The sequence below is a fragment of the Saccopteryx bilineata genome, chromosome 5, assembly GCF_036850765.1.
Source record: "Saccopteryx bilineata isolate mSacBil1 chromosome 5, mSacBil1_pri_phased_curated, whole genome shotgun sequence".
Taxonomy (NCBI): Eukaryota; Metazoa; Chordata; class Mammalia; order Chiroptera; family Emballonuridae; genus Saccopteryx; species Saccopteryx bilineata.
In genome coordinates this window covers 138,044,346-138,060,104 of record NC_089494.1, presented here as the reverse complement: position 1 = coordinate 138,060,104, position 15,759 = coordinate 138,044,346, and the positions used below count along the sequence as shown (strand labels likewise).

Sequence of the window (15,759 nt, the reverse complement as noted above, 5' to 3'; positions counted from 1 at the left end):
CACCCCCTCCCCCCCTTCCTCTCTGTCTCTCTCTTCCCCTCCTGCAGCCAAGGCTCCATTGGAGCAAAGATGGCCCGGGCACTGAGGATGGCTCCTTGGCCTCTGCCCCAGGCGCTGGAGTGGCTCTGGTCGCGGCAGAGCGACGCCCCAGAGGGGCAGAGCATCGCCCCCTGGTGGGCAGAGCATCGCCCCTGGTGGGCGTGCCGGGTGGATCCCAGTCGGGCGCATGCGGGAGTCTGTCTGACTGTCTCTCCCCGTTTCCAGCTTCAAAAAAAAAAAATGCTACAAATACACACGTGTCAAAGAAAACCCAAACCCTAGCTGCATTCCTTCATGAATTAATTTTGTTGTATTGCATCAGAATTATAGTCTCTCTTGAGGATGAAAAATGTTAATAACTTTTACAGGTTGTGTGGGAAAAGCCATCAAAATCTTATGTTTGTATTGGAGTTGAATAAATGCTGCTCCCACAAAACCCTCCCGATTTGGAGTGAAATAACTACCAACTTGGCTACCAATTCAGTGCAGTAGAATTTTTACAGACAGAATGAAAAGTCAATTAGATCAGTGGTCCCCAACCCCTGGGCCACAGACTGGTACCGTGGGCCATTTGGTACCAGTCCGCAGAGAAAGAATAAATAACTTACATTATTTCCGCTTTATTTATATTTAAGTCTGAACGATGTTTTATTTTTTAAAAATGACCAGATTCCCTCTGTTATATCCATCTAAGACTCACTCTTGATGCTTGTCTCGGTCACGTGATACATTTATCCATCCCGCCCTAAAGGCCGGTCCATGAAAATATTTTCTAACATTAAACCTGTCCGTGGCCCAAAAAAGGTTGGGGACCACTGAGTTAGATCACTGATCTGCCTATATGCCGCCATCATCGCTTATTTCTCAGTCCGCCTTATTTCACCTCTAATCTCTACCGTGTTCTGCTGTGATACACAACCTGCCTCTCAGGAAGACTCCCTGTTGCTGTGCACTGCCTGCCTGCAAAGAATTGTAGGCTAGATTGACCAGGCGGTGGCGCAGTGGATAGAGTGTCGGACTGAGACGCGGGAACCCAGGTTCAAAACTCCAAGGTTGCCAGCTTGAGCGTGGACTCACTAGCATGAGCACAGGGTCGCTGGCTTGAGCGTGGGATCATAGACCTGGCTTGAACAAGGGATCACTTGGTCTGCTCTAGCTCTCTGGTCAAGGCACATATAAGAAAGCAATCAGTGAACAACTAAGGTGCCACAATGAAGAATTGATGCTTCTCATCTCTCTTCCCTTCCTGTCTGTCTGTCCCTATCTGTCCCTCTCTGTCTCTGTCAAAAATAATAATAATAATAATAATAATAATAATAATAATAATTGTATTCTAACCAACAAAGTCTTACTAGTGTCTTAGAACTCTTGGGTAGCAATGAAAAGGGACCCCACTCCAGCTAAGCAAAAGAGAAGAATATATTACAAAGATACAAGTGTGGCTTGTAATCAAGAAATGCTTCTAGGCTCCGGGTGAACCCGAATAAGTAACAGATAGATACCAGGAAAACAGGAAGTCAGTGCTTTCTTGGTTCTGTTTGTCTTCTGCCTCCCTCACCTAGTTTCTGACAGCTAGGCAAGGACTTTGTTTATTGTATATTTTTCTGTTTTTGTGAACTGATTTCTCCACCTTTATATTTCCAGCACCTTAAATAAGTGTTCAGAGTGTGAGTTCATGTTGAGTTTGTTCGTGGGACACATTCTTACTTAAATTAGCAAAAGCAATAGCAACTTTGAAACCCCAAATTTTGGTGGCCTTCTTCAGTTGCTATAATTTAGTGGTTGCTCTGTGGCTTTATCCTCAGCTGGTTGTCAAGGTGCACATGAATGATAACAGCACGAAGTCGCTGATGCTGGATGAGCGCCAGTTGGCCCGAGACGTTCTAGACAACCTTTTTGAGAAAACCCATTGTGACTGCAGTGTAGACTGGTGTCTTTATGAAATATACCCAGAGCTACAAATTGGTAAGTTCCATCCTCAGCTAAAGGCTATACTCTAAAAAGCTGTGGGTTTGCTTTATTTGGGGTTTTGGTCTATTTTTTGGAAAAGTTTGGCCCAAGGCCATCAAGACTTCCCAGACATCACTCCTCTTCTGTCAGATTCAGTTCATGCCTCTGCATTTCTTTGTGGGGAGGAGACTCAGATTATAGCAGGTGGCCAGGCCTTGGGGTATGTAAGTGTTATTATTGTCACTTCTCCAGTGGTTCCTAAGGGAAAGAAAGAGACAAGGTGATACTTCTTACTGCAAGTTTAGCAAGCTGGGCAGATTGTGGGAGGGTATCCCTCAGCTAACGCCTCTTTTTAGAGTTCACTTTTTAAACTCTGCCTCACATCACTGTCCATTTCCAGTTTCTCCCTCCCAATCACCTGAGGTCTGCTTTGTCTAGCTGAAGAGGCTCTGCCTCAAAGAGCCTCTTCTTCTCTGTTGATAGAAACTGATCTAATAAAAAAAGAAACAAAGCAAGAAGTACTGTTACTCCTCATTCTCAATACCACCCACAGAACAATGATCCCCCAGGAAAGCTTGGTAGAATTGCCTATTTTAGAAGCTTTCGGTGAAATGTTTTTCTGGAGGAAGTGCCCTACACTGAACAAACCTCTTGAAGTTTTCTTCAATTCTAAGTCAAACAGAAAAATGAAAGCCTTCATTTATGTTTAGACTTGGTCCCGACATTCACTTGTTAGAGTTTGAGGGATGTCTTTAGTGTGCTTATCGCATGTCTCACAATTTCATTCACAGTGTAAACCAATTATTGCCTCATGGCCCGCCTTACAGATAAGATGTTTACCTCCACCTGAGTAGTTTTTATTTACAGTAAAAACTACTAAAATTGCCCTGGCCAGTTGGCTCAGTGGTAGAGCATTGGCCTGGTGTGCAAGGGGTCCCGGGTTCGATTCCTAGCCAGGGCACACAGGAGAAGCGCCCATCTGCTTCTCCACCTCTCCCCCCTCTCCTTCCTCTGTCTCTCTCTTCCTCTCCCGCAGCGAGGCTCCATTGGAGCAAAGATGGCCCGGGTGCTGGGGATGGCTCCTCGGCCTCTGCCCCAGGCGCTGGAGTGGCTCTGGTCGCAACAGAGCGACACCCTGGAGGGGCAGAGCATCGCCCCTGGTGGGCGTGCCGGGTGGATCCCGGTCAGGCACATGCGGGAGTCTGACTGTCTCTCCCCGTTTCCAGCTTCGGAAAAATACAAAAAACAAACAAACAAAAAAAAAACCTGCTAAAATGGAGAAAGGCAGTGGCTGACCATTATCTATATTGGTAGATATAGCTAGAGTGTATATCTCTAGTGTAGTTCATGGGCCGTGTTTTTTATGGAAAATAAGTTGAAGACCTGACACTGAAAATCAGTGACGGGGATGTTCCCGTGTCACCTCTCGTAAGAGTTAGGAGCCTCTAAACACCTGTGTGAAGAGGGAGGCATGTGCTTAACTCAAGACTAGCGTGTTTTCTTATTTTTTCAGAAAGGTTTTTCGAAGACCATGAAAATGTTGTTGAAGTCTTATCAGACTGGACAAGGGACACTGAAAATAAAGTGGTATTTTTGCAGAAAAAGGGAAAATATGCTGTATTTAAAGACCCTCAGGTAAGATAAATTGTACCTTGTTAAACCATGTAAAGAGTGGAGGCTTTTCTTATTGTCACATGTGGACTAACCACATTATTCATTATCTCACAAAATACCAAAGATGTATCCCTTTCAAAGAAACACAAGCTCAACTCTTAGACTACATGGAAAACAAAAAACCCTTGAAAGATCCAGAAAGAAAATTTAAAATCCATTTTGTTTTCTTTTGTTTCACTGGCCAAAGCGTATCAGTCTGCTGACGAATCTTCTTGCATCCTTATCTCTCTGGCTGCATCAGCCCAGGGCAGCGCAATGCACTCTGAGCCATGAGCACTTCATATTTTGAAGATGCTCTTTGCTTTGTTGTTCATGGCTACTGTGCTTCAGTTCCGCGGTCCACATAATACACAGCCCTGTTCCTCGTATTTGAAAAGCTCCCTCCTGTCTTGTGTAAAGGATGTCACAGAAGTATGAGCCTTTTTTACACTGTGGCCTCCAGCCAACTGTAATTACATGGGGGTCATTAAGTCAGGTTTTGGGTTGTTTTTTTTAGGAAAGTCAATGAATATTAAACACAGACATGAAGTCTGATTTACTAGAGTCAGAATGAGCACCTTCCTCATGAGAAAATGCTCTTTCCCCTGTGCTGTGGTTTTCTGTAGAGTCTTTTCTGGGTTGTATGGTGGCAGGCCTGACAACAAAGGAGTTAAATGCTGTTGTTTGTGACAAATACCAAATAATAAAAGTACAAAGTTCTCAAACAATAACTACCTTCAATCCCTATATTAATCAGGGTGCTGTCTGAGCTAGAAGCTTCTTTCTCCCTCACATACCAGTGCAGACATAGGCTGAAGATCTAGTAGGGTGGCCCTGCCCTCCTCAGCATGTGGCCTGCGTCTCTGGGTCCACGGCAGTTCCCACCTGGCCACGTGCCAGTCGCAGTAGAAGAGGCGAGAGCCAGGGGAGTACACATCCCAGCTTCTTCCTGGACAGACCTGGAAGTGGCCCTTTCACCTTGTTATGTCCCACTGGCCAGAGCTTAGCTACATGATGATTTCATGCTACAAGATAAGCTGAGAAATGTGGTCTCTATCCGAACAACCACACACACAGCTGAAACTGGGAAGTCACAGTCAGGACCACGCTGCCCATTTCCTCCACATCGAGTCTCTAAGAATAGTGAGTAAGAGGCGCCCCTCTTACCGGCGGCACTGCCTCTGCTGGGTAAAGGGTGTTGGAGCGGTAGGACCTTGCTATCCTAATCACAGCAACTTTGTTCATGAAGCAGCTTCGTTTCTGAGTCCCGCTGGCATTAGGAAAGTTCTTCCCAGTTGAGAGCAGTCACAGGCGTTGTGCTCCTCTTCAGGAAGGGCCAGATGTTCAAAGGGAAGTCAGCTATGGCCCAAGGGCCTCGTTCTCCGGGTCATGCCAGCTTGTAGCCCTACTACTCAAAGACCAGGAGCCTGCCTAAAACAAAAAGGGTCCTGAGCTCTGGGGAGCGTGTCAGGAGAGGAAGAAGCACTGCAGGACTCACAGGGTCAATCTGCTTGCTCAAAGCCAGAAGAATCCTTTTGATCAGAGAAAGTATTAGGAAAATCAGTTAACATAAGATTGCTTGCTCACGGTATTGCTTATTATCTTTTTAACATCTTTTTTTTTCTGAGTTCAAAAATAATACCAAGCCCCAGGCGCTAGAGTGGCTCTGGTCGCAACAGAGCGACGCCCCAGAGGGGCAGAGCATCGCCCCCTGGTGGGCAGAGCGTCGCCCCTGGTGGGCGTGCTGGGTGGATCCCAGTCGGGTGCATGTGGGAGTCTGTCTGACTGTCTCTCCCCATTTCCGGCTTCAGAAAAATACAGAAAAAAAAAAAATATATATATATATATATATCAATTTATTATTTTAAAAAGTTGAAAGATGAGAGAGGAAATTTAAATCATCCACAACCCCACCCTCCAACAATCATCGCTATTGATATTTTAGGCAATTTCCATTCCTTCAGTTGCTCAGTTTACTGTCTGAATTTGGTGGTGGCTGTGGTTTACTGCTGGCTGCTCAGTGAGGAGCAGAGGGAGAATCACAACTCCGTCCTTCCCCTCAGGACCAGGAGGTGCCAGCCACTGTGAGAGATGTGACCTCCCCTCCCATCAACATTCATCTTGACCACTCAGGCCCAGGCCCAGCTGGAAGGGTCGGGAAGTCAGACAGTAATCATATTTATGGTCCCCAGGACGGGCTCCTGTTTTTAAGGAGGGTCTACCCGCGGCTTCAGTGCACAGATCCTTCCACCAGCCCGAGTGGGTGTGTGTAGTGGTCAGTGTTTGGTGCACAGACATCCTCAGAATCTCAGTGAGTTCTGGCAGCAGATACTTCCTCTCTCCTGTGCCTGCAGGTGAGCTGTCCTTGGCTCCAGATTGTGGGTCAGATTCAGGTGGTTCCATATGTATCTCATTGTCCTCAGCCCAGCAGCTACTCGTGACACAGTCTTCTCATGGTGAATGGCAGGGGTGCAGGGGAGTGAGTGGAAACACGCCACCACCTCTCAGGTCCTCTGCTCACTGTCTATTCGCTGTTCCTTCCCCCCACATGCTATTGGCCAAACCCAACCTAAGTGGGACAAGGAACTAAGCACTGCTGTTCTGGGAGAGGGAGGGTTTGACGCCGTTGCCTGACACGCAGCAGGTGTGTCTGCACGGAGGGAAGAGAAGCATCGGGAGTCCTGGTCTGGTCTACACTGGTGTGCGGGGTCAGTCATAGCTCCAGCCGGCGGCTGTGCACAGTTGGTCCAGACACCTAACTTCCTCTGGGCTTTTGTCCATGCTTCTCTTGCCTCACTTATTCCTTTATTCCTAGTTGAGCATTGAACATCTTTTGAAACCTAGTTCAGATTTTGACCTCTTCTCTAAAGTCTCCTTTACCCATCCTTGCCCACAGTGATTTCTGCCTCTCTGAGCACCTGTGGCACCTAGCTCTTTTTGAATTAGAGCACTATCTTCCACAGCTCCTCCTCTATAAATATGCAGAGGATGGGCAACAGCAGGTTAATAATAATAATACAATAATTAATAAATAATAATACAAAAATAAACTCTTGTGTTTTGTATACTCATGACTGTAAGCCTCCTTTGCCCATCCCTGCATGAGTCATATGTCCATCTGTCAGTCATTTATTAGTATTTATCTTCTCAATGTGGTAGAAAGCTTCTTTCTTTATTTTTATTTATTTTTTAAAATATTTTTCTGAAATGAGAAGCAGGGAAGCCGAGAGACTTTCACATGCGCCCAATCAGGATCCACCTGGCAAGCCTGCTAGGGGGCAATGCTTGGCCCATCTGGGCCATTGCTCCGCTGCAACAGAGCTATTCTAGCATTTGAGGTGGAGGCCATGGAGCCATCCTCAGCACCCAGGCCAACTTTGCTCCAATGGAGCCTTGGTGCAGGAGGGGAAGAGAGAGACAGAGAGGAAGGAGAGGGGGAAGGGTGGAGAAGCAGGTGGGTGCTTCTCCTGTGTGCCCTGGCTGGGAATTGAACCCGGGACTTCCACACACCAGGCCAACACTCTACCACCGAGCCAACTGGCCAGGGCTGGCAGAAAGCTTCTTAAAAGCAGACATATTTTACATGTAAAGGGTACTCACAAATATTTATTTTTGGACTGATAACTGCTTACTTGATTTACTCTTTATTCCAAGAAGGTGAGTTTTTTATTGACTGATTGATTTTTTTAGAGAGAGAGGAGGGGAGGTGGGGAGAGACTGTGGGGGTGGGGAAACATGGATTTGTTGTTCCACTTGTTTATGTCTTCATTGGTTGATTCTTGTATGTGCCCTGACCGGGGATGGAAACCACAACCTTGGCATACCAAGACGATGCTCTAACCAATGGAGTACATGGCCAAGGCCAAGAAAGTGATAATTAAATAAGTAATGTACTTGCTCTGTTTCTTTCCTATCCGACAGCTCCAAATCTTGCATTTTCAGAAGCTATAAGAAAAGGGATCAAGCTGTGACTGAAAGTCTCATTTCCTATTTTAAAGTTCTCATATTCAGCTCAAATTGTCCTCAGTTGCTTTTGCCACAGATAATGAAATAACTTCTAACTTCTGCTGAATGCTACATAGCAGCTCAAAGTGAGTTGGCTGACCACATGGCAGGTGAAAGTTCGGGCCCAAGGGTGATCAGTCCTTTCCAAGGACCACCCTCCCCCATCTGAAGCTCAGACTTACTTTATATTGTTGCATTTTCAGTAGAACAAAACCACAGTGTAAGCATTTTCACTCGAAAAAAAAAAAAAGTTATTCAGAAGCTGAAAAGACGGATCTCAGAGAAAAAAGACATGGCTGAGAGCCTGACCCTATAGGGACCCTCATTAAATGGGGGCATTCACAGTATAAAAAGGCCCTTACCGGGGGGACCCATCCTCTACTTTTTTCAGATGATAATGTAAAGCACATGTGACCCTGGCCAGTTGGCTCAGTGGATAGAGTGCCAGCCCAGCATGTGGACATCCAGGTTCAATCCCTGGTCAGGACACACAGAAATGACCATCTGCTACTCTTCTCTTTCCTCTCCCCCTTCTCTTCTCTTCCCCTCCTGCAGCTGGTTGCTTGACTGGTTCTAGCATTGGCCTTAAGCACTAAAAATAGTTTGGTTGATCCGAGCCCTGGCCCGAGACAGGGGTTGCCAGGTAGATCCTGGTTGGGGCACATGCAGGAGTCTATCTCCCTATCTCCCCTCCTCTCACCTGAAAAAAAAAAAAGGAAAAAGGAAAAGCATGTGCATGGAGTCTTCCTTGTGTTCTCTTTCCATACTTTCAACTCCCTCGTGACTCATGTTTCTGGGACTCTCAAGCAAGGTGTGCTTGCTGCAGCCTTCTCTGCGTCCCCTTAAGACTAGGTCATCTCATTTTCTTTTTATTGTGGTAAAGTATACATAACATTGGATTTACCGTTTTAAATCATTTTTAAGTGTACAGTTCAGTGGCATTCAACACATCCACATGGTCACGCTGGGTTCTCTCCTGTGGGATTTAGAACTAAGAAAAATTATGAAAAACTCAAAGCTCTGGCACAGACTGTCGTTGGGCCGATCACTTGATCCTTCTGTTTCCTGACCGATGAAATAGCAATTACACCTGTGTTAGTGTTCTCGAATGGACCAAATGGAAAGTGGACATGCAAGGCTCCTATGTAGAGTTCTGGCAGGCAGTGTATATATGTTAGCTGTCATGGCGTGTCATAGTCTTCAAGCCAATCAGGTAAAATTAAAATAGTTTATATAAAATCACACTAATTTCAATATGCTAACTATTCTTGCAAACAACAAGTAAAAGTTAAAAGTCTTGAAAACATAATTAAAAGATAGTTCAGTAAGAATTATCGAAGGAATTCTACTTGACTTTCCCACTTTGTGTAAGTTAGCAAGTCATTGTGTTAATGCATTGTTTTTAGGAGATGCCCTCATTCTGCAAATTTTATTTGTTTGCAGTTTGCTTCCCAACTCTCTGTCCAGCATACTGTTTTTAAACTTTATTCAGTATGAATAAAAAGTCATCCAGGAAGACCGTTGGAATGCAGGTTCCCAGGTTCTGACTCAGGGGGTTCACTTCAGTGTGTTGGGAGCCCAGGACCATGAATTTTATTGGGCATCAATGTGATCTGGTGGTTGCACATGGAGAAACACTCCTACGGTACAAATAAACATTTGTGTCTGTATTCAGGAGAGTCCCTCATTTATTCACTGTGCCCCAGAGCCGTATGTTCCCCTTCGATACATTTTCCATTCATTATTTTACAAAATTCACGTAGAAGTCCTCACCCATGACAGTGGTCACTCATAATAATCACTTTGTGCATTGATACTTCAGCTGGACTGATGATGTAAAATTTAGGCCTTAGATGCTCATGATTTTTTTTTGAAACTTAGACATTTAACATTTAGTTTCATGCACCTCATTGATGTTCAGTATTAACAAGATATGGTCCATACATATACAGAGACAGTGCCCGTTTGGGGGTGCTCTGTGACCACGGACTTCCCCACCTTGCTGAAAACACCCTTTCTGCTTCTGTGTGTCCTGAGGAATGGCTGGGCAGCCCACTTTGCATCGTCATCAACACACCATTTTTTAAAAATTAAAATTAGTTGCCAACATTTATAGAAAGACAGATGTCAAGCTTCTCTTGATAAGTCAGAACCTCTGGTCCACAGGGCCTTGGAAGCCTCCGTGGCGAGCACCAGCCAGAGGGGGTTCCCTTTGAGGCATGCCCTTCTCCCCTCCAGCCTAGGCACCCCCAGTGCATTGGGCTTCCCCACTTCCAGCCTTTGCCACGTGTTCTAGATCACGGAATCTAATGGTCCAATGAGGTCGGACCCTTCGCTAGTGTTTTCAGGCTCATGTTTGTTTCCTCCTATTGATGGTGCACTCTGGGAGAAAAAGAAGACTTTCCTTCTGCCCAGTTGTGTGGTCGTCGGCACTCATGACCCCCTCGGGAAGCAGTTGGTGGCAGACAGCATGCGCTGCAGTTCCCGCCCTGTTTCCTGTAGGTGCGTCTCCCGCAGACCGTGCACCCTGCAGCAGCTAGCCTGGCGGTGGAGGCTAACCGATCTCATCTTTTAATGTTTTACGTAGAACTTTTACTTGGATAACAAAGGAAAAAAAGAAAGCAAGGAAACCAATGAGAAAATGAATGCGAAGAATAAGGAATGCTTACTTGAGGTAAGTTTTAATTTTGTGGAAAAGAAGAAAATAAGCCAATGTTAATTGTATCTATTTTTACATTATTCTTGGACCAATGGGTGATTCTGAAACATGGTGAAATTTTAACTTGGGGTGTTAGAATCACATTATTACTAAATTACGTAAGCTATTTAGATCATTAAATTGGTTCTTTGAGCCAGTTGTTTAAAAGTATGGCTTTAGACAACATATGTTACTCTTTGTGAAGATAGGGCAGTAATTCTTAACTGGGAGAGTTAGGAATCTGCAAGAAACTCACCTCCTAACACTCCTTGTGACTCATGGCTTCGGGCTGCAGGGAAGTCAGACACGAGGCTGTCCACGCCCGCTTCCCAGTGAGGTGGCAGGTGCCCCTGCACAACCAGGTGTGCTAAACGCTCAGAGACTTGAACTTAGACGTCTGAGACAAGCTTGGCTCTGCCTGTTGATGTCCCTGTGTTACCGGGCAAGGCCACAAACCCTGGCTCCAGAACCTTGCCGGATTAGTACGGAGACCCAGGGAGACCGTGGAAGCAGTGTGTTGGTTACTGCAGACGCCTGTGATTCTCATCATCCAGGTGTCTTCCAGAAAATTATGGAATAGTAGATATTTTTTGAAACTTCTAATGAGTTCTCACGTAGTAGCTGTGCCCCAGATCCAGGCTCTGTTCACCATGGAATATCGCTGAACGCCAGGGCTCAGCCCCAGTGGGCAGGCACACTGGAGCCACCCAGGCTTTATTTGCCCTTGATAACCTTCTCCTGAGTTAGTAGAGTTGGGGTTTGAATGGCCAACTACGCCAGTTGTAAGGCCAGGAGCCGCCATCGTGGCCATTCACATGCAGGTTCCCATTGGACTTGGGCAGACGGTAAAGAAATGGCGGAGTCGGAGGATGGTGGGCCATTCTGTTTATTGATGTCTCACCAAGACAGGCAAGTCACAAGAGAAAACAAGGGAGAAGCAGAAAACCTGCTTTTCCCATGAAGGGCAAGGGATCAGGGAGGCCCCTGCAGTTGTGATGGCAGGAACTGAGAGAGAGCAAGCTCCCGGTCTGCCCCACTTTATAGTATTGAAATCAAAACCTTTTAATCCAATAGACAAACAAGGAAGTCTCTGATACAAAGTCACTTATCTGAGGCATAATGGGATTCCTCATAGGAGCACACCACCCACATCATGCAACAGTCAAGGGTGTGGGGAAAAGCTTAGTCTTAGAACTAAGCCTCAAGCTATAACGACCCAGCCTGCTTACAGCCTGTCCCCCACACTCAATGCAAACTATAAGCGAGCAAACATATATATCAATTTACAAACTTATTTGACCAACAGGGTTTCTCTTGATAAAACAGCAGACCTGGGGGCGGGCAGGAGTTTGAGCCCATAGTCCCACCTGGTGTCAGTTTGCTGCCGCTAAGGAGCACCTTCTCCCAGGCACCAAGGTCTAGCCCGAGTTTCCGCACCTGCTTCTGCTCCCTGCAGGCCCACCCAGCTCTGTACCAGTGCCTCGGGCACCAGATCCCATTGCCATGTCCAGGGCCCTGGAACACGTAACGAGGTCTGGTTCCTGAGACCGAGATCACAGTGGGCATTTCCCAGGGAGGTCCAACACTGGGAATGGGGACATTCTTTCTGCATTTGCCAAACAGAGTCCAAGTTGAGTTGAAGAAGGAAGATACCAAGTGTCCCCAGCAGCAAGGACATTGAGGTCCTGAGCATACATACCTAGTAGTGATGGAGACCAACAGCCATGGCAGGGCTATGAGCCATGTCCCCACACAGCCACTACTGGTATCCAGTCAATACTGAGCATCAGCTGCTGTCAGTCAGAGCCTGGTTATGCCTCGGTCTGTATAATCGCCTGAGAAGTTCTTGTTCTGGGACTTCAGCCACGTTTTAAAAGCTTAGATGTGAACACTGATACAAAGCATGTTTGCTGTAAAAAATCAGCAATGTCCATCTTTTTTATTTGGCCCCAAAATCTGATTGCATTTTAAAAAGATTGACAAGACAACTAATCCTAGCTAAATTTGGAGAAAATTGGGAGAAATGTGAGCAACGACAAAAAATGCATCCCAGCGCCGGGTATAAATTTACTTGAAGGATGCAAAATTAAAAGTTATTCTACCTCTATGAGACTGAATGAAAGGTTGAAAGTTATAAAATAGGAAGCAAAAACTTAAGTCTGAGTGGAAGATGGAATAATATGCAATGTTACTACATTGCTTTTTAAAAGAAATTTACTAAGAATTCTAAATCTATGCAGGTTTTGACATTGGAAAATCTTCACCTAGAAAATGTACTTTAAGCACCATCCTTTCAAAGACAATAGTTTTAATTAATCCCTCCTCTATTCTTGGGTAAGAAAACCATTCCAAGAAAAAGTTATTAACTTGCACATATTTTATATATAGAATTATATGTTGTAATTTTTCTATTTCTTGGCAGTGAAATAGTAATCTTTTTTGCTTGCAGGAAAGATAATTTTTTTAATTTACCAACTTTAACAGTAATACCTCTTAACACTTACTTTTTTTTTTTTTTTTTTTTTTTAACACTTACTTTTACAATATACCAAAATTGTCCTCACAACCTTCCTTGTGAAGTCGGGGCTATTATCACTCCATTTTTGCAGGTAAAGAAACTAAAGTCTAGCGACTTGCCCACTGTCACAGAGCTAGGTGGTCAAGAAGCCTGCAGTCTTAACTCGGGAGCCGGGACTCAAAAGTACCGTGGAATTCTCCCTCTCTTCCAGCAAATAACACGCAATAGAAACACATGCTTTCTCCATCTGAGCTGTAGACAAAGGGACTTGTAGCTTACAGGCTAGTTTGCCACAGTTTGTTTAAATGTGAACAAAATGTGTTTTACCTTTTCGTGTGTGTGTGTGTGTGTGTGTGTGTGTGTGTGTGTGTGTGTGTGTGTATGATCGGAATCTCCATTTCAGGAAAGTTTCTGCGGAACATCTGTCATTGTGCCAGAACTGGAAGGAGCTCTTTATTTGAAAGAAGATGGAAAGAAATCCTGGAAAAGACGCTATTTTCTCTTACGAGCTTCTGGAATTTATTATGTACCCAAAGGAAAAACTAAGGTCAGAAGGGGGGGATAGATAGCAAAAGACAGGTTTTCATGGAAGCGAAACTAAAGAAATCCTCAGATGGCGACTTAAATACACTCCCTTTTGCTGTGGGAGTAATGTTATTACAATGTTTATACAAATATGAACCCTGGGTGGACTACAGAAATCCTTTTGTAATCTTTCTCATAACCCTCTGTTGAAGGTGAAGAATTTTATCTATTTTAAAGCCAGGTTTCAAAATTGAGAGCCAAAGTGTTTTTCTGGCAGTTAATTTGTTACTTTATGTATCTATTCCTGAGGACTTCTTTCCCCTGTATTTACCTTCTTGTTCTATAGTCATTATAGTAAAACTTCTTTTATCTGGAACCATAGAGGCATTAGATGTCTTGATAGATCTTCATTTAGATTTTAGCCCTTATACTCTGAACATTTAAGTTCTCTGAAGTGTCCTAATTTAGCAGAGTACCTTAGACATCATTTAACTTCTTGGTGATTTAGGATTAGTGCCTCAAATCTGCAAGCATGCAGTAAATTCTTCTATGAAATTTAATTTTGACTCTCATTCAGACCCTTAGCTTTTTCAAAGACCTTTTTAGAGGTCTAGGGCATTTCCTTTCTTTGTTTACCTTTCTTAAAGTTGAGAATATCTCTCTCATCTATATCTGGACTAAGCCAGAACATTTTGCCATCGCTGTCCAATCCAGGGCACCACCAAATAGCATATTTACAAATTGCAGACTTCTTTCTCCTCACAGACTGGACCCACAACCCCATGCAGGCAAAGTCATGGTGAACGCCCAGGTGTGCTCCCAGAAACTAGAAGCAGACTCTCTGTCTCTGTGGGAGAGTAGAGAGGCACTAGCGGTAATGCTCGCTCAGGGCAGCTCCTGCTCCTGCTAGTCTCAGCCATGGCACTGATACGGTTCTGCCTGTGCCACCTGCACTCCAGCCCCACATAACTGTTGACCCACGTATAACTTGTTTTATTTTAGAAATGTCTTTGGCATTTACATATAGATGAGACATACATAAACCTGCCACAAAGGACACCCTTAGTGATAAAATTAGACGTGTTCACATTGGAAAAGGACAAGGGTACGTTCTCTCACAGCTGCTATTAACACTACAGTGGAGGAATTAGCCAGTAAGGCAAGAAAAAATAATAAGAAATATAATTATTGGAAAAGAAGAGGCAGAAATCCTCTTTTTTCTCAGTTGACATGCCTGTCTACCAAGCAATATACAACACTAAACTGAAACATTAGGACAAAATAAATTTACCAAATAATAAATCATTTTCCTTTGCACAAACAATATATAAATTAAAATATAATGAAAAAGGTTTTATGCATCACAGGAACAAAAATATACGAAGCACCTCACAATCGACAGGAAATGTTGAAGACTTCTATGGAATAAAGTATAAAATTTGATAAAGGAAGTGAAATAACTGAATAATTAGAAATTAATGTGTTACTAGATGAAAACATCAATTCCCCCCGATTTTCTACATATCCAATCCCAAGAAAAATTTCAATTGAATTCTTTTTAGTTGAAGTTCACAGATTGATTCTAAAATTAATCAGAAAGATTATACTCCAGCAAAATTGTGAAGAACGTTGATGTAGAACTAACTCCTCCTCCAAAAACATTAGGTAAAAACGGGGTAGGTAGAGACCAAGGGACAGAGTCATCTGATATATAGAAAATTCCACTAAGCATTTTAAAGCAGTGGGAAGAGAATGTGTTAGTCAATAAATAGCATTGAAATAAAGATATATCCACTCGGAAAAAATAATTTCCTGCCCTGTGCCATGTTCCAAATTAAATCCTAGATTAATTAAACATAGTTGGGGGAAAAAAGAATATAAAATCTTAGAATACAATGCATATTAATTTCCACATATTTGGGATTAAGGAAGCCTTCTTGCACAAGACTAAAAACTCAAAGTTATAAGGAGAAAATTGACAAATTTGACTGTATATAGTGGTTTTTAATTCCTCATGGCCAAAGATTCAAACAAGAAACTAAAGACTATCTATAGAGTCAGAGAGTACATGTACAGCAAGTATAACCAAGTATAAAGATCCATAAAATGTAAAGACTTCAGCAAATCAAAATGAAAAAGATAAACATACTCATAAAAAAGGCAAAGCTTATTTAGTGAGAATTAGCAGAAAGAAATATCAGTAGCCACCGAATAATTAAAAAGTTGCTCTATCTTACTAAAATCAGGGAAATAGAAATTAAATAGTGAAATATTTCCTCCCATGAGATTGATAAAATTAACAATATTGATAATATCTAAATTGCAGCAGGAGCGGTTAAGAAAAATGGGTGCTCTCTTGCATAAGGTTTGA

General features: G+C 43.7%; 1 protein-coding gene across 2 annotated transcripts in view; it reads left to right on the top strand.

Annotated features, from left to right (window-relative positions):
- The window catches only part of APBB1IP (amyloid beta precursor protein binding family B member 1 interacting protein), a 122,061-nt gene that overhangs the window by 76,585 nt on the left and 29,717 nt on the right, over nucleotides 1-15,759 (top strand). For both annotated transcript variants that reach the window (XM_066280611.1, XM_066280610.1), the window contains exons 7-10: nucleotides 1,845-2,004; nucleotides 3,503-3,624; nucleotides 10,235-10,321; nucleotides 13,267-13,410. In XM_066280611.1, coding sequence (XP_066136708.1) covers nucleotides 1,845-2,004; nucleotides 3,503-3,624; nucleotides 10,235-10,321; nucleotides 13,267-13,410 — 513 coding nt within the window. The remainder of the gene's footprint in view (nucleotides 1-1,844; nucleotides 2,005-3,502; nucleotides 3,625-10,234; nucleotides 10,322-13,266; nucleotides 13,411-15,759) is intronic.